The 26,932-nt window shown below is 40.8% G+C and overlaps 2 protein-coding genes across 2 annotated transcripts in view; both read right to left on the bottom strand.

The window, feature by feature from the left end:
- LOC119724134 (CUB and sushi domain-containing protein 2-like) overlaps window positions 1-19,288 on the bottom strand; it is a 51,996-nt gene extending 32,708 nt beyond the window's left edge. Inside the window, exons 1-10 of the mRNA XM_038195054.1 lie at window positions 19,078-19,288; window positions 9,748-9,902; window positions 8,103-8,480; window positions 7,687-7,797; window positions 6,591-6,941; window positions 6,038-6,175; window positions 4,965-5,354; window positions 4,058-4,168; window positions 935-1,300; window positions 429-539 (exon numbers count right to left, since the gene is read on the bottom strand). Of these exons, the coding sequence (XP_038050982.1) occupies window positions 429-539; window positions 935-1,300; window positions 4,058-4,168; window positions 4,965-5,354; window positions 6,038-6,175; window positions 6,591-6,941; window positions 7,687-7,797; window positions 8,103-8,480; window positions 9,748-9,902; window positions 19,078-19,085 (2,119 nt within the window). The 5' untranslated portion in view covers window positions 19,086-19,288. The remainder of the gene's footprint in view (window positions 1-428; window positions 540-934; window positions 1,301-4,057; window positions 4,169-4,964; window positions 5,355-6,037; window positions 6,176-6,590; window positions 6,942-7,686; window positions 7,798-8,102; window positions 8,481-9,747; window positions 9,903-19,077) is intronic.
- Window positions 19,289-21,130: 1,842 nt separating this feature from the next.
- LOC119724133 (CUB and sushi domain-containing protein 1-like) overlaps window positions 21,131-26,932 on the bottom strand; it is a 31,152-nt gene continuing 25,350 nt past the window's right edge. The window contains exons 20-25 of the mRNA XM_038195053.1: window positions 26,741-26,812; window positions 26,397-26,468; window positions 25,707-25,778; window positions 25,241-25,312; window positions 24,773-24,856; window positions 21,131-24,645 (exon numbers count right to left, since the gene is read on the bottom strand). Of these exons, the coding sequence (XP_038050981.1) occupies window positions 23,463-24,645; window positions 24,773-24,856; window positions 25,241-25,312; window positions 25,707-25,778; window positions 26,397-26,468; window positions 26,741-26,812 (1,555 nt within the window). The 3' untranslated portion in view covers window positions 21,131-23,462. The remainder of the gene's footprint in view (window positions 24,646-24,772; window positions 24,857-25,240; window positions 25,313-25,706; window positions 25,779-26,396; window positions 26,469-26,740; window positions 26,813-26,932) is intronic.

The following is a 26,932-nucleotide window of genomic DNA, read 5'->3' as shown; positions in this document are numbered from 1 at the left end:
GCTACGCAGCCGACCGATGATGATGATGATGATAATATATCAATATATCAATCAATCAAGTCCCGATCACTTGGTTTGAGTTCGATTCACAAATCACTTGATTCAAGTCTCAGTGTAAATCATGTCAGTTATTAAATTGAGTGTGAGTCTCAATCACTTGGTTTGAGTCCGAGTCCGAGTCTGCGTCAATTCGAGCCTAACTAACTCTCAACCATGTATCAATTAGGTTGAGGGGATCGATCAAGTCTCAGTCTCTTGGTTGAGGGTGACTGAGTCACTTGGATTTTGAGTCTGAGTCACAATGCACTTGATTCAAGTCTAAGGTTAATTTGAAATTCGCTTGAGTCACAAGACACTTGACTCGAATCTCAGACCATTACTTAATCTAAAAACAACCTGAGCAAAAAATTAAGATTGAAGATACTCACCACAGCCAATTTCATCCCCTTTCATAGGGCAATGTGGGTACCCATCGCAAACTTGATTCCGTGGTATGCAGGCAAGGCCGGATGGGCAGGCAAATTCATCTTCGTTACATTCTAAAAACAAAACCCACAAAGCAATAAATATAAAGTATTTATTCTGGCAACTACCAGAGCAATGAATTTGGTACCTGTAGAAATACATAGTGTGTGGTTAGGGTTCGTGACTCATTATCAGGGGTCAGTGGGTTCAAATCCTGCTGCTGGTCTGATGTTGTGTCCTTAGGCAAGCCAATTGTACCTCTCGCTGCCCAGGAGTAAAATGGGTAACATCGGCAATAGCTGGGAGAAAAACCTGAAAAGGACTGGTATCCCATCCAGGAGAAATAGACATATACTCTCTGCCGTTTCATGCCAAGGAAACCGCTAGCTCGATAAGCCATATTGGCTCGGACTAGACTATAAATACGTGACAGAAACAGAGAGTATAAACTTTTAGCCATCGAACTCACCTACTGGCCTTAGTTCCTCGATTTCCAATTTCAAATGGTGGGCAGACATCATGCTTGAAGAGTTGAGTGCTATCCACAGATTGTTAGTTTCTGAAATTAAATACAGATGGGTGTGCGTGCCATGGCTGCTCATTGCCTCCACGTTCGAATCCAGTACTTCCCCATGACCGAATGATAAAGCAGTGTCTTCCGATAGCATGTATTCCTTGAAGGTGATCTTGATGCGGTATCCCCCGGAGGCGGTGATATGCCATACGCAGGTTGAAGTTTGATGTGGAAAGTTGATGTCGTCCAGCTCGTAGCTTGTTTGAAGAACGTAAAATTGGCCGTCGGTCACATTGATGGTAGAGATTCCGCCACAATGACCTGTTTTTGACATGATAAAACAAATAAAAATAAAGGTTTCATAAGAAAGAGAAGATCCGTCGGGTAAAACAAAACATAGAAAAAAAACACTTCTAAATATCTCCCAGCACCATTCCTGACTTGTGCAAGTCAATGATACACTGTCCAAGTTTTTACTGCACTCCTTGACCTTTTCAAGGATAGCTCCGACCATATGCTGTCAGACTACAGTATGTCCCAAAAATTGTCCGTCTGACTGTTTTTAAAAGACACAATGTGTTCCACAAAACCAAAAGGTCAATTTTGAAAATGGGTGGTTGTGCAGATACTCGTGAGCTTTGGCCTCAACCCCTACATGAGTTCCACTGAATTTCACTCATGCATTACTGCGCAATCCTCAATTGAGCACAAATATATTTTCATTGGGTTAGCCAAAGCGAGAATTTACATTTGAATGGAATCAGCAGAGTGTGACATTAAGGTGTGGTTGAACAGGCGTGTTTAAGTCACTGACCGAATTCACCAGCAAGCAGTACGGACGTCAAATGTTCATGAAAATGTGTTAATGACTGATATCGCAATTGATTGCCTCTAATCCAGCCACTTGTTATCCAGCTTCATTATATTGACAGATACAGTAGAAGTAGAATGCCGTTAGCAGACGATTTCCTATCTTGGCAGTCAACTTTCATCCTACAAGCACAGAGACGGAAACTCAAGACCTTGAGTTCGGATACTTCTGTCTCAACACAGCTTAAACTGTCTCTAAGATAGCGACGCATCCTGAGCCGTGTCCGCGCAATGCTTGCCATCGAAGTTCGATGTTTCCCAAATGGATTACATTATTTGTTGTTGTTAACCTATTTTCTTGCAGGTTGGGTAATACAGGGTGGGAAAATACGAGGGTAGGCGGCATTGAAAATAATTTATTCGCGATTGAGGGGCGAATTAGAGAATAACAACATTTGTTTGACACTGTGACCAAGTTCCATGCCATAATCAGTTTCAGAGCTGTGTGATGTAGCTGTATACAATTCTACATGTTGAGAAAAAAAGTTGATGTGGTTTGGGATTGGAATAATTTTCCCTTGAGCATTCAATTGATGTCTTGCCATGATGACTGATAGCCAGGCGAATGATTCAAATTCCAAATGCAGCCCTTCAACTGCAGTGACAAACCGTGCACAACCTTTTGATTACGAAACATGATTTTGTATTAATTTAACAAATATAGCGAGTCCCTTCTCTGCTGGTTAATGTAGGACACCACAGTCAAGATTTGTCGCAGCAGATAAGAACAGATTGACCCTGCACCATATGCTTTTAAAGCGGTGAAGGGCCTTGAAGAGGGTTCTTCTCGGAGTGGTAAGAATTGTAAAACGTTCTTTGTAAACATCGCTGGTATTTCTTCTTTGACTGCTTGGCGTAATTGCAAGGTGGTCCAGTCCAGTGGGCCTTTGTGTCGGGACACTATTGAACTCGAAGCAGCAGCCGAGTGAGACGGTGGTGAGTATCCAAAGGGCGGAAGTCATTTGGTAAAAGGATCTGGCGAAATGGGCTAAAGGAGCTCCCACCTGTCCAGTGGTGGGTGCCTGTTGTCTGTGGGCATAGTCACTTCCACCAGCCGGACTGCAGTCGTAAGCAGCAGAAGAGGCTAAAGGATGAGTGGTGGCCTGAGGGTTTGTATGGCATGGAGCGATTGAGCAAAAACAAAAGGCTTGATGGTTGTGGCGAAGGACGATGGGGCGGCTTGGAGACTCAAAAGCGAGAGCCAGTAGAGGTAGCTGGGGCTCGTCTTTCGGGGCCCCAGAACCTTGCTTCGGATAGACCAACTGAAATTCGCTGAAAAGTGTCCAAGTGAGTCGGCCAGAAAGGGAAGGGTGGAGCCCTGCATGTTGGCTGGAATGAGGGGGTGGGGGATTTTTGTGACAACCCAGAACCAGTTATCAGACAGCAGGAGTAAAACTCTTGCATTTTGTCGATCAGGAAGGAGTACTGACTCTAGCGACGAGGAGGGCGACGCAGTTTGGGAATCACGGGAGGGGAATATCGGAGGCGACTATATTATTCAGAAGTTGTTAGTCATTTGAACAGTCTTGGCTGTGTAGTTGGTCCGGGGTTCATGGGATCAGAAAACCCCAATACGTGAGCCACAAGGCGATAAAGCACGGCCAAGGAGGCCGGTATGGCCGCATCCATTAGTTCAGCCTCATGAGGAGATGGAAAAGAGGAGACATCTAGCTCCTGATGGGCTGGAGGCTCAGCCTTCAAGTCCAAAGAAGAGCACCAAGAGAACTAGGAGCAAACACTGGGGAAATGTTTGGGGAGTCCATTGGGTAGGAAACAGTGCGGGGTATGCAAGGGTTCGGGGAGGCTGAGAGGGAGGCAAGCCTGGGTCAGCCGCGGTAGACAGGGTTTCAGACAAATTCTAAACTGCCTTAAGTAAGGCCTTGTCTCAACCACAATATTTGACTGACAGGGCTATCATAGTGTCTTTATCCGTCATCTTGCATTTCTTCTTCTCAGGAGAGGAGTCACCCTCATATTGTAGAGGGACCCAAGAAGGAGCCGGGAACTCTGATGTGAATGAACCACTCAGAGCCAGGACAGGACGAGTGTGGGATGGTCCAGGATAAAAATTAGAATGTGTTTGTTATGAGGAATAAACATCTAATTGGGAGGCTTGCGAGCTACAGTGCCATGGGCCCTTTTGAGGAATCCTTGGTTGTACCAGAAATAAATAAAAAATATTAAAGATATTTTGAATGACAGACTTACCACAGTTAAGTTCATCTTGGTTATTTGTGCAATCTGGGTAACCATTGCAGCGGGAGGAATTGGTGATACAGAAACCGTTGCCACAATGGAACTCATCAGTTTTACACAATGCTGAATAAAAATAAATACATAAACAGTAATAACACCAATAAAAGAAATGTTGAAATGAAAAATGAAAAATGAAAAATGAAAAATGAAAAATGAAAAATGAAAAATGAAAAATGAAAAATGAAAAATGAAAAATGAAAAATGAAAAATGCAAAATGCAAAATGCAAAATGCAAAATGCAAAATGCAAAATGCAAAATGCAAAATGCAAAATGCAAAATGAAAAATGCAAAATGCAAAATGCAAAATGCAAAATGCAAAATGAAAAATGAAAAATGAAAAATGAAAAATGAAAAATGAAAAATGAAAAATGAAAAATGAAAAATGAAAAATGAAAAATGAAAAATGAACAATGAACAATGAACAATGAACAATGAAAAATGAAAAATGAAAAATGAAAAATGAAAAATGAAAAATGAAAAATGAAAAATGAAAAATGAAAAATGAAAAATGAAAAATGAAAATACAAATGAAAATGGAATAAATGAAATGAAATGAAAATTGATGAAACCTTTTCTTTTTTTCATTTTCCACTTTTGAAATGATAAATTATCAGTCTGACTTTAAAGGGGCTACATTTAGTTCAAAATAAACATCATAAAAAATTGATAATTTTCCATTTTCCATTTTTGACTACTTTGAATTTCTTAATATACCTTTTTATAACTTTAATAATTATGAATATTGCACCAAATGGTAGATAAGTCAGAGACAAAGAAGGTTTCTTTTTTCAAAATCTTCAACTAAATGGAAATTCTTACAGGACTGTACACTAAAAATGATGATGATTTATTACTCACCCTCCAAATCACCCTCGTCTCCAGTATAATTCTGATAATGACTTATCAGCATGGAGAACCCACGATGTCTTCTGGAAAAATCGGTCTTCATTTCCATCCTGAGAACTCCGTCCTCACCATCCCAGGTCACCGTCCGCCTCGAAATATCCTCCCCTGTAAGACGAAAGAGCTCTCTAGGCTGCTTCTCTCCCTCCCAATAAAAATTGACCTCCAAGCGATCGTTGTCTTCCTCCATTTCGAAATCCTGGATTCGCATGGTCACCGGTTTCATCAATTCGCCTTTGATGAGCCAGATGCAGTTCATATCGTTGGGGTACGGTTTGGGGTAGAGCGGTGACTTGAGGGTGATGGGATCTTCGTAGATGGAGATGTTTTGTGGTCCGCATTCACCTGCTTTTCAGAAAATTGTGCTTTTGAGACCTAAATAATTGCTCAGTTACGCACAGGAGGTGGACATTTTAAAGCAGATTGCAACAGTAGTATGGATATCACAAGTTTGTTTGCAAGCATACACATCACGTCAATTCACAAGTATTTACAGAGGATAGTGTTTGACTTGGGACTGGAAGATTGATTCTTTCTGCATGTTTGTACATACAAGCAACTCAGCAGACGCACCACTGACCTCTTAAAGGCACGTACGTCAACTTCCTTTTTTGATGCATTTTGTTCATTTCCAATGAACACTTCTCAAAACCCACCCCAACCAGTATAGTTTTTGCTCAGATGATATTACTTTTTGAGAAAACAGTGACAAACCATGAGCATTACCTTTTGATCTCGGAAACTACTTTTTAAAAATATTTCCAATGATAATTCAACTGACTGTATCATTGGCAATCACCGACATCTGCTGTTTTCCTTTAAATGACAGCAAGACAGACGGGGTATCATAGGGTGCAGTACCAGTGTTCAGTGCCACTACAATTTTTTTCCAAGTACAAGTTTCTTAACAATATTTCGGTTGACTACTTTTTTGATAAATTGAAATGATCCCATATGCCTTTAAATTTAACAAATTTAACAGATTTAAGTAATTTGGAAACTTATTACCGAATCCGAATTATGCTTACGGCAATATGATTCATCTGATCCATCTGGGCACAGCAGTGCAAAGTCATCACCATCACCACCACATGTGTCGTCACGTGTCAAACATGTCAAGCCAGCGGATGTATCCTTGCATGCAAATTCATTTGCTCCGCAAGAAACTGCAGCAAAGAGCAAAACAAATCTCCAAACTTTACACAATTGCAGCAACACATTTTGCATTACATTGACCTCACATTTTGCAAACACTTTTACTTGCATAAGTCTGCACTTATAACAGAAACTATGGTTTTGACTTTCGAGTGTTGCTGACTGCTTCTGAAGATAATGAGACACACTTTTTTTAAATGGCAAGAAAGGGTGATTGAACAACTGTTTCACGACCCCTATCTTAAAAGCAGTGATCATCCGTGTCCAAGATGTTTGAAATAATTAAAATGTTGACTCGACATCATTACAATTTTCAAAATCTGTTGCGTAAATCTATCGAATGACATAAGTTATGCAATGTTCCATAAAATCAGCTGCACAACAACTTCAGGAGACATAACATTATCTTTTCAAGTTGCTGCTCACCTTCAGATCTTTCTTGTGCGATTGTTAAATTAAATCCGATCCTGGTTCCTGAAGAATGTCTCATAAACTTCATCCACGCTGTGTGGTCATTGGAAAAAACGACTAGACTCGTCAGGGAACCACTAAAATGACCAATGATGGAGTCATCATCGGAGGGTGCGTGGCCGTTGCCGATGGTTACCTTGTCACTGTCTTTCTCCGTATCAAACACGGAGAACCGGAAGGCTATCGAAGAACCTACATCACCTGTGATGAACCAAATGCACAGTGCATTGTGGGGGTGGTTGTTTGGATAAGACACTGAAGTCAGTGTTGTTGAGTTGTTGAGAGTGATGTCGCTTTCTCCGCATGCTGTGGAGGATAAACAAAAGAGCAGTGGATGGCAAAATCAGAACAAGTACCAATTGGAACAACCCACGGCGACCGGGTAGCTGGCTTACAACACCGTGCGTGTGCGCGCACCTGGGCCGTATACCGGTACCCGGAGAGTACAGAAGATGAAAAAGAAATGGGAACTGTGCTTGTTCGAATTTATACGGACAGTCTTACCTGAAATGGCCCGCCCACATTGCCACCAAATAACCAAATGAGACGTAAGCCCTCTGATGATGCCACACTTTGTTTATGACTACAGTGGAATGCTGCTATAACGAACATCGCAGGACCCACAGAAATTGTTCGTAATGGCGATCGTTCGGCATAGCGATTTTAAGCTGCCGGTGCTCCGATTCTCATTTTTCAATAAATAGCGCCCTTCAGAACTTCACCCTGCACGTCTTGGTACTTCTAGTTTCTGAAAGATGACTTTGAACGTCGAACACGTTCCGACTATTGAATGTGATTAGAGATTGTGAGCGGTACCTACAGCAATGGGTAGCTTTCCCCTTCTATTCCTTGGGGAAATAATAGCCACTTTTCGCATCAATATTTGGTACATTTGCACACAAAATGTGCCGGGTTACCTCGTAACAGATTCAAGCGATGCGCGAGGAGGGCGACGCAGTTTGGGTTGTTTTATGGGCTCTTTGGGGGAATCCGTGGTTTTAACCAGACATAGGTATGAAAAAGGAAGGGCAACTTTGGACGACAGACTTACCACAATTAAGTTCATCTTCATAATTTTTGCAATCAGGGTAACCATTGCAGCGGGACGAATTGGTGATGCAGAAACCTTTGCCGCAATGGAACTCATCAGTTTCACACAATGCTGGAAACAAACGCAGTAATTACACTAAATATAAAACACTTAATGAGCAGTATCGTCAAATGAAAAAAACATGGGGATATTTATGTCAATTATTGCATGCAATTGGTGCCATTTAAGAGTAATATTGCTCACTACCTTGATTTGTTTTTACTTGTATTAATTTAATTTTTTATGGGCAAATGGAAACTAAGGTACATAAGTCAGAGACAAAGTAGGTTTTCACTCAAAATCTTTCAAACACGACTGTACACTGAGAATGGCTTGGATACTTGGTACAAAACATTCGATGATGAATTAGTACTTACCCTCCAAATCAGCCTCGTCTCCAGTATAGTTCTGATAATGACTTATCAGCATGGAGAACCCTCGCTTTGTGGTGTCTCGATCGGTCTTCATTTCCAACATGAGAACTCCGGCCTCACCATCCCAGGTCACCGTCCGCCTTGAAACATCCTCCCCCGTAAGCTCTATATGCTTCTCTTCCTCCCCAGGAAAAACGACCTCCAAGTAATCGTAGCCTTCCTCCATGTCGAAATCCTGGATCCGCATGGTCACCGGTTTCATCAATTCGCCTTTGATGCGCCAGATGCAGTTGAGGTTGTTGGGGTACGGGTCTGGGTAGTGCGGTGACTTGAGGGTGATGGGATCTTCGTAGACGGAGATGTTTTGTGGTCCGCATTCACCTGTTTTAACAAAATTTGCACTTTTCAGATTTAAACGAATCGCTCAAGTACGCACAGAAGGTGGACATTATAAGATCAGATTGCTACGTATGAATACAGTGTTGTACTCAAGGTACCAATAGATCACAAGACAGTGCATCACAAGTTCATTAAATAGCCTTTAAGTTGACTTAGGACGGGATGACTTATTCTTTCTTTTTATACATACAAGCGACACAGCAAGCGTACAACGGATCTCTTAGAGGAATGTATTTGCCTTTTCACAGTTATTCAAGTTTAGGATGGGGCCTAAACGCTGCACACTTCGACGTTTCCTCCGACTTTCTTCACGCAGAGTTGCCAAACTTCTTTGTTGATAAGCTTTAAACTCACTCAGTTAAATACTGGTCTTTCTCCTTGAATGCTGTTGCGCCGAATATTATTCGCCAATGATTACCTCGCAAGACTCGTCACAGCCCGGTGGTCTGCAACGTGAAGTGCTGAGAGGCTGCCTTGGAACAGCTGAGAAAGGCACTTATCCTGAACATCTCCGTCATATCGTTTCCTCAGCTGCTCCGCAAGTACAGAGAGGGGACACACTGCTGTTCCACCTATGGAAGGTATACCTGCAGAGTCTAGCGCCGGAGTGAAAACGGTTAAACTTGCGTGGGAGTTGTGTGGGAGGTCCATACCAAGGAGTCGAACAGTAGGCCGATGGTCGGTGATCCGTTCCTTAATTGTTCTTGGGGCTGCTCCTGTCTCATTCCTCTTCCCAAAAGTTGGTGGCTATCATAAGTTGTTCCAGAGTTAGTCCAAATGGATTTACGAGATGGTAGCCGCTGTCTGGGAGGATGGTCCTGGGAGATGGAGAGTGTCTTGGTCGCCATCCTAGACTGGAGCTTGCCGGATGCTGCCCTGTGACGGATGTGAGGGTGTGCGATATTGCACTGGACCGGCAACAATTCAGTGATGGTACAGAACGGATGACTCCCTTTTCCATTCAAATTTCCTGTTTACATCAGCTTTTTACCCCACCCCAATATTTTTACAGGTACCCTTTTTTAACAAGTGCCCTGCTTTATGAACAGGTGCCTTAAAAAAACTACACTACCATGGACCGACTACGATCCGACAACGCCCCGTCTGCTGATTTGAATCGCAGTACAGGATCTTATTCGAATCGTATAGTGTGCGGTCGCGATCGCCTTAAGCCAACCGACAATACTAGCCCACGCTCATAAAGAAATGCTTTTTTGAAAGTGTAGAACATTTCCATGCCTGAACTTACCGTAGCAGAATGCACCGTTTGCCAGAATGATCAGAAAGACAATGCGCCATTCTTGATGAGATCTCCACCACGTGGTCTGCATTGTTGAACGAGGCACTACAACTACACCTGACTTATATTGTACTTGTGAAAAAGACGCAACAGTCGAACGACACCTAAATGAAACAGAACAAAGGAAAACGCCACAATAGGTAAACTCTTTTTTTTTTTTTACTTTTTCTCTTGTTGAAAGGAAAGATTCCCCGCTGAAAGCTTATGTTGAGTGCATAACAACTAACCTGTTGAAATTTTATAGCTTAGTGGCTACTAGTGCGGAAAACAGAGAAAACATTTAAGGTTTTTTGGATTTTTTGTCTGTAACGTGCGCCTGGGTACACTTTTTGGCAACAACGTTAAATTTAATTGGATGATCACCGTCTTAAAATGGTTAGAATCTAATTTCTTTCTATACTTGTTTTCATGACAATAGATCTCCACGCCTTTTTTTTGTAACGGTTTCATGGTCCAATTTTGTCACTTGGATGGAACGAACATCAACTCTAATCCCAAGGTGTGCAAACTACCCTGACGTCATGAGTATGTCATCACACTCTAGAAACAAATTGGTTATGATAACCAATATCAGAAGGGTTTTATCCAGTTTTATTAGGCAATATGTGTCTAACCGACTTTTTGGGTTAAAATGACGAACAGACCTTACCCCACACTGGCTACGCCTCTGTGTTCTATTGTTTCGGACAAGCGGCAATAATTATACGTAATAATTATTACTATATATAATTGTCATATTTTGTGTGTGTCAGAGCAGGGGGGTCGACTCCTCACCCCCTGGATCCGCGTCTGCAGCCCGAACAAAAATGCGCCTGAGGTTTAATGCATGGACGGTGGACGACATCACTTAAAACAATTCTTTGTGCTTTGTTTGGACCTGTAATCAGTTTAATTAATTTTTAACTGATATTATCAGTTTAAATAATTCATTGTTTGAAATGCAGTCACATCAGTACGCGAATTCAATACATTTGTTGAACCATGCAGTGGTCAGAGTGTTTTTTTTAGCGCGTGTTCTGTGCTATAGCGCTTTTCTTCAAAATGGTACAAAAGTGGACATGAAACTTTCCCCAAATATGTCAAAAATACGAGACTATAACATATGTCGTTTGCACTTGTTTTGATAATTCATTTTATCACTGAAAGATAAAATACATTATTCTCCACGAACACACGGCTGGCTGAGTTTCAAACTCTCTGTTAATCAGCGGATGGTTGCTATGGTATGGAATTAGTAAACATATTGATTGCCCAAATTGCAGCTGGCCATCCATTGCTGGCATTAAGCCAAAAGTGCTGTTCATACGCAGAAGTTGATGTAACTTCCAAGGGAGATATAAATATTGATACATGTGATATGTCCACGCGCGCGCACAGACGCACTACGTGCACGCCGTGGATGAAAGGCCAGTTCGGCGTAGCTTTTTGAGACCGCAACAACAAAAATAAATTTCTCCTGGAATAAGCGTTTGTTCGCTTACATTCCATGGATTTTTCGTTCACATTTGAACTTCGGTTAGTGAACTTATGATTTGCAAATGTTATGCAGCTGACTTCAGTGATCTTTTGGGGTTTTGGAGACGGCATTTACGTATATCCTACGAGTACGACCATACAGCTTTTACAAGATGCCTCGTCAGAACGTCAGCACAAGCGATCCGCTCGCTTGTCGACATTTCATACGATTTGTCACAGCCGTCCAAGGTTTCCAGAACATGAATTCTCAGCGTTATAGGCCTAGGCCTACTCGTACTTTTTGGAATGCTGAATCACCACTGGATTATGTCAGCCGTCCATGATTGAAGCTTGTGTTGTCCTACTTGAATCATGGCCCGTCATAAGTTTACGGACACCGAAGTCCAGGTGCTAAATCAACGGTCATGACGGTGCGTTCCAGCCGAGTCCGGGCGGCGCATCCCCGCCCAGCTTTCAATCCGCCCCGGTGCTGGTGGCTGGTGTTCTCGGCATGCTTGACCGCGGCAACGTGTCGGCTAGCCCGACTGCGTCTGGCCGTACAGTACTATCGCAAGCTCTGTAGTACGGCCAGACGCCCGATGCTTCCACAGAGACTGAATTTTTTTGGCCGCCGATGTAGCGATTTTGCTACATCTTTCGATCGCGATTATCTTTTCATCCAGGACACAAATTTCCAAAGTTAAGGTTCGTAGTCGTAGAGCAACTCATACCTTTTCGAAAAAACGTCCTTTGGTTTCAATATTTTCATCCATCTGGCCACAAGACGAATTTCAGTCATCAGATTCCACAAATATCGTCCCCCATGCGATCCCCAATGCGATTTCAAAATGGCGGCCGCGCTGTAATGTATGCATTATGCGAGCGCGCTTGGGCAAGATAATGAATATGCATCATAGTTTATGACGTTTGTCGGACACTCAGCGCGGCTGGCCATACAAACACGAGGTCATGAATTAAGTACATTACTTGTAGACAACAGCCCAGTACGTGCATGCACACGTACGTCCGCCGCACATGTACATGTGTACGTACGGCCCCGCCGCACGCTTGTGGAAGATGATGACTGAAAGTCGTCTTTTGGCCAGATGGATGAAAATATTGAGACCAAAGAACGTTTTTTCGAAAATGTATGAGTTGCTCTACGACTAAGAACCTCAACTGTGGAAATTTTTGTCCTGGATGAAAAGATAATCTCGATCAAAAGATGTAGCAAAATCGCTACATCAGCGGCCAAAAAAATTCAGTCTTTTTGGAAGCATTCAGCGTCTGGCCGTACTACAGAGCTTGCGATAGTACTGTACGGCCAGACGCAGTCGGGCTAGGTTTCCTGAAGCTATGAGCATGAGCTATTCTTAGTGTGCGGTTGACTTGTTCATTCACTTTTGCAATTACTTCCCTCAACGGAGATACCTGGTCCCTACTTCATTTTATTTGAAAAAAAATAATTATTGAGTTTTATCAATAGTTTTGTTTTTGCAGCCAGCCATTTATGTTTAATAATATAATTAATAGGCCTTTGTTGGCCCTATATTACGACATGTTGAGGCATGCAGTGGGGCTTGTTTTGTTTTCCTAACATATAGGACTAAAACTCATGAAAGAATTAGCAGGGGCTAGACTCTAGCGCCTATTCAGTTATTTCATTTGTTTCTTTTGTATTTGTCTCAAATCGTGGCCAGAGTGCAAATGTAACCGTAAAACATAATAAGAAGTAAATGAATAATAAATAAATAAACTAACAAACACACAAATATAAAAAAAATATAAAAAAAAAAATCCAATAAGATACTAGAGCTAAAACAGCCCTGGGCAATTAATTAATTTTTCAGACCATTTCTAGTCTGACAAATGTTATTGTTCTGCAGCTAATTTGAGCCGATCTTTCGGCATTGGTTCCTAATACAATAAATAGGGGCCCGGGGCCTATAATAACACCGCGGTGCAACCTGAGCAGTTTTTAGCCAGTGCATGATGATATTAATGGTAGGGCCTACACAATTAAATGTAAAGACAGCACTTTAATGCAAATTTAAAAAAAAAAGAAGAAGAAGAAGAAGAGGAGTGACAGTGTCCCCACTGGCATGATTAATCTTGACAGTTCCTAAGATAAGATAGTACTTCCACATAAATTTGCGATTTTTGCCAAACATGACATGATCGCTGTTTGTCAGCGCAGCTGCTTTCGGAGCAGGTTGGCAGATCTGAGATCACTGGATGGGCACTATCTTAACCTATTTTGAAAAGGCATGTTAATTGTTAACCCAAGGAACCTGGCCAAAGAGTCCAAAAACGCAGTAGGCTCCGCTTGACAATGTGTAATTAACCCAACCTTGTATGATTGCAGCAAAATGCTAGATTCATTTTCACACAATTAAGGGGGACCTATTCATTCGAGGTATAGTTTCTCTCCTGTTTAGCTTGACATCCTTTTCTTTCACCTGGGCCAACTTGTGAAGCCATAGGAATTTATACTAACATTTAAAATTATAATGAAATACTATACTACAAACTTTAATAATTAAATAGTAATAATTTCTACTAATGCTATAACAGCGAGACTTTACCATAGACTTGTGCACAAACCTAAACTATCACCTAATCCAAGTTTACCTCTTATCTTTTCTTCACGAAATTTGGTGATTTTCTCGAGCTAGATAATTTGCAACACAAACATTCCTTGTCCTAAGGGTCATTCTAACAATAGGGTGACTCCAATTTGTCACCCCCACATGGCATGTTGCCAAAATCCAGATGTGACTTGCCAAATAAATTAAAAAAAAAAAGAACCTGTCGCCCATTTGTGGGATGCTGTAGATTATATAATAATAATGATGATAATGATAACAAACACCCTGACAAAACAAATAAAACAAACACCCCAACATCCCAACAAACAAACAACCTAACGAACACATAAACAAAAAATAAATGAATACATTTAAAAGATAGATATGTTTGCAAAGGATAGCTGCTGCTTTGAGTATTTTCTGTTGCAGGATGCCAGGGGATAGCACACGCTACAAATTGGTTTGGGACCGGGACTCATACCATCGAATGCTCTTCAGATTTGCAACATAGAGGTCTTCCAAGGTTGGACATCTTGTCAAGTTCGATTGGTACTGATCGTCCAGCAATTTGGCCAGTTTGGCGTCCAGATTATAAACTGTTGCCTAAAGGCGAATATCAGGAAAATAACTGTCAACAGGAAAAAAGCTGTCAACAGAAAAAGCGGCACACTTTTTTGACCATGACCTATTAAATTCTATGGACATCCATTTCAATTAAGTTGACGCGATTTAATTAAAAGCATGATGGCATTGAGGAGGATAATACAACATAAAGTGTACGCTAAGTTATATGATCTGTAGACACATACATTTAACCACACGTTGCGCGTTTACGTGCTTGACCCAGATCTTTAGCAGCCCAATTGTACTATTCATATGTAGGCCTACCTGTAAGTGTAATAATATTTCCCATTGTCATGTTAATGTTGATGCACCGTACTTAAGCCTCCTGCTGGTTATGATTTAAAAAAAAAAATTGGGCTTCAAAAACAAGGAACAGATAAAGCTGGTTAGAAACATTTCTTGACATGAAATGAATATTGCTAAGTAAATTACAACTTGGAATTTTCTAAATTGCATTCATGCTTTTGATGTCATTGTATTGGGTTGTAGGTTGTACATAGTCCTGGCTATTTTGTACTGTATTTTATTTTACATTGAACACGGAATACTCATCTTCAGGTAACAGTTTAAATGAATAGCTATACATTGACTGTTTACATTTAATAACGGCTACTTCAACAAGTTCATTGTTTGAAGGGGATTTAAGTAATAATTGTACTTTTGGAAGATAACATAAACAATTAAAAATTAAAAAAAAAAAAAATCTTTATGCCTCCAGATAATTGTGCTCCAAAAACTACAAAGAAAACTTGGTCGCCTATTTGGGGGCCGGAAGGGAATTTTTTCGATCTTTTCCACCAGGATGGGTTTCGTACTGGCTTTTCGCCTTTTTCAGGAGCAATAATAGCTAATTTGTTTAGTTCACGTTAGTGATACTCACAATAGGAGGTTGATATGTTGGGGATATTTCCCCTTACTGATTTAGATTAGATCTACCCACGGGAAAATAGTACATTTTGTCCTCTTTTTGTCCACGAATGGTTTTGCCACTTTGTAGGCCAGCTTAGAAGGTAGCCACTAACATTTCCCCTTTGTATCAATTGAATCTATATCGATCAGGATTGGTTTGAGAAATATATAAAAGTATTTAATCAACATTTGTAATTAGTTTTACCTCTTTTGACAACGTTATCCAATGATCAAGTTGATGCGTATGATTATAATACCTAACTTTGTAATGTGTATTATTATTATGCATGTTTAATTTTCAGCTTGTGTGGTTTAGGAAGAGTGCCAAAGATTTTACAGAGGTTAAAGAGGTTACAGCATTAATGATGTTTGCAACATTAACTCTTTAAAAAAAGAAAGAAATGGTAGCAGTTCGCACTCTATCCTCAGTTGGTAATAGTTATACACAACTCCAGTATTACCCTGGCGCTAGTATTTGTTTCGTTCAGTCTTTCTCTTTTGGGGTTCTACTCTTCGGGGTAAGGGTGTGAGGGTACTGCCTGTCGTCCCATGGGGCGCGCGTTGCGCGTTTGGCGAAGTTGGCTGGGAGCGACGGGCAGTGCCTCAATTCAAACTAAATAAACAAGTTGGGTGAATAGTTCTTAAGTAAAACCTTTGAATTTGGACGTTAAACATTTAACAAGTTGTGTTTAATCTTTGTAAAAAAGTACGCCAAGCACCCATTTGTACTGATGGGGCATGCCAACCGTATCTACGAACGGTGGACCAAATCGGTGTGCTTTAACTACAAATAACTTCTTGAGTAATATAGGCATATAAATACTAAAGTCACGTGACAAATACTTAAGTCATGTGACAAAACACTTTGGCTAGCATCCACTTGTTCTGGTGGGGCTAGTGAATGGTTGGCAAGCGTGCCAAGGTTTCGGGCCCAGTGATGCCAAGCATGGCAAGTATTTGGGGCAAGCGTGCCCCGTTTTTAGCTTGTTTAAAATGTTTCTAAGGCAAATATCTTTTAGCAAATAGGTAATTATTGGTATGTTATAGCTTGTTAACGTATTTACGGACATTTAATACAGTTAAACATTGACCGAGGAGAAATAAATTAGCGGCTCAAAAAATCTATGCCAGAAAAGTCAAATCAACTCTCACTGTGTGGTTTTGTGTGTTGTCTGAGAATAATTGCTACATATTTTTTAAAGTTTTCTTTAATTTGGGTCTAGATCATTGTGACTCACCCTTTATGTTACCCAATAACAGCAAAACTTCGGTGTCACGCTCAGTACAGTCAACATCCGCAGGCGCATAATTATAGATATCTAAGATACAGTGACCCCTAGCCACGTCATTGGTTATTCTTAAATTCTAAGCTTCACCACAGAGCACGTGAAACAGGCTTATAAAAAATAAATTGTATACCCTAACTATAATATTGTTGATTGTACAATGGTATTCTCACTAAAAGTTGACCTACATGCAGACGAGATACACAGCCAGCCAGAGTGTTTAGAATCTATTGAAGGCCATCCTCGTTTCAACGTCATATACCCCGTTTATTCGAATTGCAGCCTCAGGTCATCCATCATTGATATTCAAAGAGCTTCATGCAAATTCTGTCAACAATACCGAACGAAAAAGCTTCCACAAATAATCCCATATCCGCACGGTGCTGCCCCACTGCGTACGGATAGTTGTAGTCATGCTAGCTTTCCACATACCCGAACTATTGCCACGAATACCCCGATCTATCCCGGGAGAAATTAGCCCCGATTCGCTGTTTGTAAGAATAACTTAAGAATGAAACAAAAATAATCAAGATTTAGGTACGAATTGGAAGCCGAATCAGACCGAAAAAAAAGCCGACTGATTGCGATTTAGTGCAGAATAAAACCAAATTGTAGCGATTTTGTCAAAAATAATATACGAATAACTCAAGAATTACGCAGAATGACCCAGAATTATGCCGATTTAGTATATTCGTAAGTTATTATTATAATATTCGTACATTTCTTGATACACTCTCAAAACGCTGGTTAAAATTTTGTTGGTTAAAAAAGTTGGTTAAAATTGTAGCCAACGTTGTGTAAAACTGTCCAATTTTGCCCAACGTTTGCCCAACGTTGGTTAATTTGTTTTAACCAACCGTTGGGTTGTTCACCTCTTCAGCAACAGTTGGTAAAAGTAGTCCTTTTACCCAATACTGGTTAAATGTACCCGATTTTAACCATGTTGTTCATCGTGACGTCCATGTAGCATGGACTTGATGGAATTTAGTCTTTACTGTGGATAACCTCCGAACATCACAATGAAATGATTTCTGTACCATGAAAATTAATATTTACTGGTACACACCAGTGTTGTAGTCGAGACCGGATAGTCCGAGACCGAGACCGAGACCGAGACCAGCAAAAAGTGGTCTCGAGGCCGGTCTCGAGACCGAGACCGGTCTAGAGACCTACAACACTGGTACACACATGTTGACAATTATTATTTTACCATTGATGTAGTATTTAAATGTACTCAAGTGTTAGCATATTAAGTGCATGATTTAGTAAGCTGGAACAGTGGCCCATCTGGCACTATCATTTTTTTTTTGGTATAACAGTTTGGTATTTGAATTGCAGCGTTGATAGACGAAGTACTTAAACTCAGAAATTCACTTCCAAAAGTTTCTCAAAAAGGTAATCCTGGCTGATCAAAATCTCATTTAAGTGTTGCGACGTTTGCGATGTCAACAAAAACATGTGGCTAAAGTAAAAAGCATAATTTCTCTGAAAGATTTCGGTCTGAGGGCCTAAAAACCATTGTTCCCTAATTTAATGACATTCGGATCAGTCAGGGCTACTTTTTTGAGAGATTTGTTTTAGATGAGACAATGAATACTGGGTGCAAATTATTCGTCTATCAATTCTGCAGTTCAAATCCCATAGCGTTTAATACGACAACCCCAAAAAGGAAACATGTATAGTGTAAGGCAAACGGGTGTTTTCTAGTTCTAGAAGTAGGACTATTGGATGTCACAAAAGGGAGAAACACACCAGGATGGATGATGAGCATGTCCTCCTCCTCCAGTGAATTGAGAAGATGATTGTATGTGTATCATCAGTAGCACCATAAAGTGATGGATAAATTAGACCAGGGTCATAAACAGACAAGCACATGACCACCAGTGATTTTTACTTGCAGGTCTTGCATGCCGCCTGTCTTTTATACAGAATGTTGGAACTCATCATTTTTTTTTTAAAGATGTCCCAACAGAACGTTAGCGACAATAACCTTCGTCAATTTTTGGGCAAGTCCACGAATTCGCGCACGCTATGTCCCATACCGTAACCAAAGTTTAACCCTCTAAGATGGAGTTCAGCGTTTTTATTCTTTTTGGGGGCATCTGCAAGGAAAATACCCACAACGCCGATTGTCTAATCAAAGAAAATATGGCGTTATGTATCACAAAAGTGACCTTTTCTTGGACTTACCCTATAGTCACGACAAGGACACCAGGATACAGCTATGATGTCATCTGTAGTGACTGGTGTTTAATTGGTACCAAATCGAATGGCAATTCAAACCCTTGTCGACATAGTTGATCGTTAAATTGCAACCTGCACTCAAAAGTTGTACCACATTTCTGACCCTGTAAGCAGCAATCCTATATACTAGCAGAATGAATTGTCATGCACAAAAACAAGAATGGCTAACTCACCTATACATAAACTCCTCCACTGTACAGCACTACACACACAAGCTTGGCTCACAAGCAACCATGTTTGTAATCTCTTCCAGAAACCAAATCTACGAGTGCAATACTAGAAAGGTACAGTAACGGACGAGAACGGAATCCAACTTTACAGTCCAAGGCAAAGGCGCGCCGCAAATGATGCAGGCTAGTTATGGTACAGCTAGCTTTAGGCATGCTAGTTATGGTACACCTGACGTCATGATATGCATAACTGGACAATTGTCACGCCACGTGTGGCTCCCGTTTCCCATAAAATGTGTAACTGGTTCGCTTCCTTTGGATAACTGAACAAATCAGGTGATATTAGACTGGAAAGGGTGACCTCATAACACAAGTGTAAATGATGACTGGCAATGCCTCGTGTTTCTATTTTCTTATTGGTTGCCATTTTTTTATGTCTTTGCTATGCCACAGTTTGATTGGCCTACTTCTCGGTTAGATTAACGTTCAGTCAGGTAACATTTGTCTATTTTTGTACAAGAAGAAATACCTCTTCTCCAAAATAAAGTGCCTTCAGCGAAACTCGTGTCACGCCTAACACTGCACCATATTGGCACGCGCGTAGATATTTAAATGAGGTTGACCATACGTCATAGGTTATTCTTGACATCTAAGCTTCGCCATAGAGCACGTGAACTCGGTACATGAGAAATAAATGGTACCCAGACCATTGGTTGTACAATGGTATAATCACCAAAAGTTGACCAACAAACGCGTACACAGCGAGCCAGAGTGCTTAGGCTTTATAGAATATATCAAGTTCAGTAATCCTCGTTTCAACGCTCTGACCATACCATACTTGTGAGGCGATGTTCCTTTCAGAACACATCGCCCCACTATTTTAAATATAGAAAAACACCACCCCAGAAGAGGATCTTTAGAAAAAGGGACAAAAGGAACACAATTCTCACCCGACAATTCCGTCTGGCTGGGATGTCGTGACCCCGTCTATTCAGTTTGCATTCTCTGGTCATCCATCGCTGACATTCCTAGACCTTGATGCAAATTCTGTCAACAATACAAAACGAAAAAGCTTCCACAAACAAGCCCATATATGGTTCTGCCCCGCTGCCTCCAGATATTCGTACGCCTAGTAAAAGGAAAAATTGCGACTAAGGAACCATTGCAAGTGCAGAAGTACGTGTCCCTCATCTTGATTGGACATTGTCCCAGTAAAAAGGTAACCCAGAAACAAAGGGAAAATATGAACAAACTATGAATTTTATTACCGTAATTATGGTTCAAGAGCCCGTCATAAACTAAACAGTATGCTTGGATGCACACATCTTGTCATGCATCACTGAGTTCCTTGGTTTTGAAAATGGTATGTTAAAACCTTCTTGGGACAGTGTGGGTTAAACATCGTGAACACACCCAGAGTTTTCCTAATTTGCAAACGATCTAATACCAGGCGGGGTGAGCGCGTAATTAGTGGTTGGAGTGTACACTGAAAAATTTCCTGGGTTTATTTTACCAAAGAAAGGGTGAAAACTGCAACTACCCAAACTTGGCTTGTTCTATAACCAATTGTTTGGGTTATAATTTATGTTAAATTCAACCACAAGTTGTAGTCATACAAGACCAAATTAAATTTGGTCTTGAATGACCACAAGTTTTGGTTAAATTTAGTAGAAATTTAACTTAAACTAGAGAGCACACTCTCTGTACGTGCACGTTCCACTATCGATCAGTATCGTCTTGGGCCAAAACTATGTTGGAGGTAATTGTTCTAAACTAATGTATGGCGGCTGCGCGTCCATGTTGGCACATCCGATCTCCATATAAAGAAATCAGTGGCACATCCGCGAGTGCTGGTAGTATAGCGAGTGTGCTTTCTATTTTTTAAATATAACTCTATGATGACATCCTAAATATCTTTTCAGAAGCGCGACAAGAACCATATTAAAGGGACATTACGGCCTGGAATGCGCCCAATCGGGCTACAAAACGATGTAAGGGTAAAGGTCGTCTGGAGTCTATTTTGTGCCCTTCAACTATAAATTGTAGTTGTACCTTAGACGCGAGTTACAGCAATGATTTCAAAGCATAATATCTAAGTGAACATGATTTTATTTCAAATATATCAAGGTACGATATAAACGCCAAGAGTTTTCTGAATAATGGCAATAAATGGAGGCAAAATCATTAATATACCTGTCCATGCACCATAATTTCTTGATTACTTACATTACCAAGCATAATACCTTTAATTTACCAAAAGAAAACCAGAAACTGAGTATTATAATTATAAAACATGAAAGATGATTATTATAATGAATTTAAAATGAAATAATTTGTACAATTCCAAGGACAAACCTTTTTTTTTACAACGTTCATTATTGTAAGGTCTACTGTATATAAAATTGTAAAAAAAAAAAATCTGCAAGAAATTCATTTTAAAGCTAAATGGCACTGTCGTCTAAATATAAATGTACATCTATTTTGGCGTTGGAGGAAGTTACACATGCATGTTATTAATCTTAACTGAAATAGCAATACTCTAGCTTGAGCTGCAATATGATGATTGCAGAAGACGCTCAGAGTCACACCAAGCCGAAAGAGCAGACCTGTGCCTTGAAAGTCGACATCAACGTAGTCCCCCATCGTCCACCAGGACGGATAGGTGACATGACCTTTAATATACCGAAATATAACCAAACACTGAGTAAATGTATAATTATAAAATATGAAAGACCTGATGCTTATTATAAAGAATATTAAAACGAGCTTCTTTTTTTTTTTACAACGTACGAATTGTTAGTATTACTCTATTTAAAAATTTAAACATTTTAAACATTTAAAAAAGAAGAAGCTGCAATAGGTAAATATTTTTCAAAGGCTAAAAGGCAATTAATGGCGTCATGACGGAAGTTACATACATTGTATTAATCTCAACTGAACTCCACTACTTTACCAAAGTGACGCTCCCTCTGTGTCGCTGGATGGTCCCCCGTGAAAAGACCCAGCTGAACTCTATTGTCTACCTTGGTGGCAAGGTCACAGAAGATGGCTCACTCGATGGTGAGATCAAGCGAAGAATAACCTCAGCATCCCAGTCGTTCCATTTATTCCAATCCCGGCTATGGAAAACATCAGGCCCATCCTCCATTATGGGTCAGAAACCTGGGCAACTCTGTGTAAACACACCAACTATAGAGATATGTCTCACCAACGTTGCTTAAGAAAGATTTTTTTTTACAACATGCACTGTTCGTTTTACTCTATTTAAACTTATTAAACATTTTGGAATAAAGTCTGGCGAGTAAGGAAAAAGAAGCAGAAATAAGTAAATATCTGTACCCCACACTTTCCATTCAATCCTAGAGCGGATGTGTAAAAAATCAAGTCTCTCCAAGACAACAAAGATCAATGCATTCAAGTAATCTTGCTTATGGGTCAGAAACATGGGCAACTGTGTGTAAACAATTACAACTACAAATGTTTCGCCAACGTTGCTTAACCCTAAAAGCCTGCCAGACGCAACACAGTGCATCAGGTGTAAACATCTGTGGCACCTTGAGTCATTATCACCGATGCATAAACGGCCAATTCTGAGACAATTAGAGCTAGTCCCATTGAACAATGCCACAGTTGTATCCTGCTGTATTCGGTGACTACAGACTCTTGAGGCAGTTTGGCCTCGAGACTTTTGACCTGATGGATCTTGCTGCAGTGGGCAGGCTTGTCATTTAGACAAGTGTTGCATGTTACTGTGTTCATGTCAGGGTTTTTAAAATACCCTGGAAGGTTAATACAGATTCTTGGTATTCGCTGTTGGCATAAGATAACCAATGTGAAAGTCCTCCACTGTGCTGGCCTCTCCACAGTTACAACCAAATAAGGTCATCAAGACTTAGATCACTCGGACACGTCTGTCGGATACCAGATGACAGCTCCCACAACAAGTCTTATTTGGAGAGCTCTCGCAAGTACCCGCCCTCAAGGAAGACCAAAGAAATGCTGGAAAGATGCCATCAGAGATGATTTAAAAGTATTTGGGATCGACCAAAACTGGTTCTCCTCACAAAGTCTGGCTGGCGAGCTGCAATACATGCATGGTACAAGACGCTCAGAATCACACCAAGTTGAAGAGCAGAACTGAAAGGCACAATCAGCGTTGTCCCCCATTGTCCACCAGGAAGGGGACGTAACTTGACCTTTAATTCACCAAAACAAAACCAAAAACTGAGTACATGTACATGTATAATTATATAGTATACAGACCAGATGCAATATTACATTGTGCATTTTCGGTATTACTCTGTCCAGTTTGGAAATAAATCTGGTAGTTTAACAAAAAAGAAGAGGCAATAAGTAAATTATATTATGCATCACCCATTCCATGTTTGCTATCCACTTAATTGGGTTTGTGAGGTCACCGAGTTCACAACAGCAATACTTGATGGGTTCTCCGAAGTGGAACGAAGGCCCTTCATGGCCAGCTTAGACTTCCTCCTTACAGAAGCAGCCTTCTGTTGTTGGTAGCACAGATCTGCAATGGTATAGAGGTAGGGGTTGAGAGAGGAGTTGATGGGAAGGATGAAAACGACAATCCAGGCATAGGCTTCCGTTGGTATCTCCACCACGCGGGCCTGTGACAGAATACCCATGATGATGACCGGTACCCAGCAGACAAAATCCGTCAGGATGATGGCGGCCATCTTGATGGCCAAACGCTGTTCATCGTCCCGGCCTTTCTTACTGCGGTTCACCTTCTTGCTCGATGCTCGGACTCGCCTGAAGATGGCAATGTAGCAGATGAGGATTACGGTGAAGCACAGAAGGTTGACCCCGAGGAACAGAGCGATGGAGAAGAACCAGGATGCTCGGTAATCGACAGGATACGGTATCCCCACAGTGATGTTCGCCACGCCCCCAGCATCAATCTGCTGATCCACCGTCTCATATTCAGTAACTTTAGTCATCAGTGGCAGCCCAATGCAAACATCAGAGAGGCCGTAAACATCAGATGAAGAGTCGGACGCAAGTATTGTCGGGACCAGTCCAACGATCACCGTACCAATCCAGACACACAATGCAGCAATCCGAGATGACTTCGGACGAAGATGGTAATGGCTGAACGGGAAGACAATTGAAAGAAACCTGTCTATACTGATGAGTGTGAGAAAGAACACAGAAGCCTCGGTGCCGATGATGGAAATAAACCCAGCAAACTGGCACATAGGACTCGTCCGCCATTCCATAGACACAGTAAAATAGCTCTTTCCGAAATACGCATCAGCACAGGCTATGATCAGCATGTACAACCCCATAAGGGCATCCGACACAGCTAGATTAAACACCAGGAAAGACAGAACAACTCGGCTCTCTCTGCCCTCTGTCCTTTCCCGACATCGCCACACCATGACATAGATGTTGCCGACGAGGGCGCTAATACCAAGAATCCACATGAATACTTTGAGGACCATCCTAGGCATCAGTTCGCTGCACATGAAAAGTGGAGGCTGTGGCTCAAGCGTCTTACACTCGGACGAGGGGAAGAAACAACACAGTCTGTGGTCATCTACATACCTGCCAGAAGACAAAAACCCAGAAATGGTTACACAAAAACCTAGAAAAGGTTACATAGGCCAAGTAGTGCAGACTGATTTAAATAATACATTCAATGGTTTGGCGAAAAACTTATTGTTATACTTACAACTCTTTCACATTATCAAGTCCTTGAAATGCATTATCTTCTACTACAAGTCGTGGTAGGCCTTCGATGTTGCGGACAATTATCCTGAAATAAAGCATTGATGGTTGGTCAAAGTTTGCATCGAGTGAGGAATTCTTTTATTGAAGAATGAATTTATATCAGGAGAAGTATCTAGATAATTATGTACCAAACTAAAGATCTCCTACTCCATGCTGGTAGATGGACTTTGAACTTTCAGGTTTATACTCGGTTCAAACATGCATGCGAATGTGTGCATTCTTGTCAAGTTTTTGCTGATTGTCACGGCTGTGAATGTTAGGGAGAACTAACGATCTACCAAATTTTATTGTATTTGGTCAGATGGAGTCATTTTTGTTCATTGCTTTAGTGATAGATTGCAGTTAGAGGCCTCGACGTACACATAATTTGTTGTCAAAATGAGAATTCTTCAGCAACAAAAGTACTCACAACGTTTTCACCTGGCTGAGACCAGAAAATGCATTGGACTTGATTCTCGTCAACGGCACATCAAAAATTGTGCTGAAAGTCAACAGAAGTATGGAAATCAACTTTAATTTGCAAAACAACACCGTCCGCTAAATAACTACTAACACTTCCCACAACGAGGGAGCATGTAGCTCTCAGGAAAAGTTGGGGGGGGGGTGCTTTGAGGGTTCGAGTCTCAGGCGTGGCTGCTATTGGGTCTGGGGGTGTTCCCCATGAAGATGTTTGACATCTAAGATGTGCTCTCCTGCATTCTAAGGCCAATATATAATACATTTTGAATTAAATCATTTAGCATAGCTTGCCCTTAAAATCTTGCCAATTTTTGAGGTCAATTTGCAAGCTCAGTTTAATCTGGAGTCAACACGATGTGGGGGGGGGGGAGGGCACACCAACAGGTATGCCTTGTCAGACCGCTGCTGTTTCTTACATTCCCCGTAGACTAGACAATTCCTCCATAGCAGAACCTTGCAGCTCAGTTATCAATGTATTTGACAGGTCCCTGTAACACAACAGAGACAACATTTGAGTGATTTCAAAAGTCCACATGGAGCAACGAGAAGTAAAATTTACTAAATGATTCTGCAATCACCCTGAAAAATCCACCAAAATGCAAAATTTTAATCATGGATATTCTTTTCTTTGATAATATTTGCCATAAATGACAACAACGTGTGTTGAATTGTTGAAACAACAGCTCTGAGATATAATGCCACTATTCCCTCAAAAAACCACAAACCGCTTCTTCCTGTACTGCACAATATGCTTTGAAAGGGAAAAACTAAGAGGCCGGCAAAATAAGTAATCATAATTTTGGCCCATTCCAAAGATTTTATACCCATAAACGAAACAAATTCCAAAGAAAATATCAGCTCCTGTACAGTTTGAAGCTGTCATTTCAGTACAAAGCAGCTAAAGTCAATCCCATTGACCATCTCTGCCTTCAGTCACAGATACCCATTTACTCCTGGGTGGGAGACGAAATGAATGACGAAGTGCCTTGCCCAAGGACACACGCACCATAACCCCAGGCTGGACTCGAACAGACTAATAGTTCAATGCTCCAGACCACGAGGCCACGGTGCATTCACAAAAACGTTCAGAAAAGATTTTAACTTACAGCCACAACAGGTTTTCCAGGCCGTCAAATGTGCGTTCCTGAATCTCGGATATACGATTGTTTTTTAATGACCTAAAAATTAAGAAATAATTTAAAAAGTTACATGGATATTACGAAGGTGACTAAGGTTAAAGGTCAGAAAGAAACATCATCAAGGATATACAGATTAAGAAGCGAGTTACTGAAAAATGGCAATCCCAAAAATGACATTAGAATAACTGAGATTATTAAAGACAAAAGTCAAAACTCATTTTGAGATTATCTTGACTTCATAACTAGATAGAAATTGCATTATTTCATAAGCCAAAAATCTTCAGAACACCAAAATGCTTGCCACTACTCACAACACTTTGAGATGTGACATCGCTTTGAACATTCCCTGGTCCAGCTTACTAATGTTGACTCCGGAGAGCTGACTATGGATTGAGGAAAAATAAAATTCAGACATTTTGCTCCGTTGGAAGTCAGATGTTTTAAACAAATATGTAACAACATACTTTCTGGGAACAGACAGTACAAACTTACTTAAGGAAGAA

The sequence above is a fragment of the Patiria miniata genome, unplaced genomic scaffold, assembly GCF_015706575.1.
Source record: "Patiria miniata isolate m_02_andy unplaced genomic scaffold, ASM1570657v1 HiC_scaffold_18, whole genome shotgun sequence".
In the NCBI taxonomy this organism is placed as follows: domain Eukaryota; kingdom Metazoa; phylum Echinodermata; class Asteroidea; order Valvatida; family Asterinidae; genus Patiria; species Patiria miniata.
The sequence above is the reverse complement of the archived record's forward strand: the minus strand, read 5'-3'. Positions and strand labels throughout refer to the sequence as shown.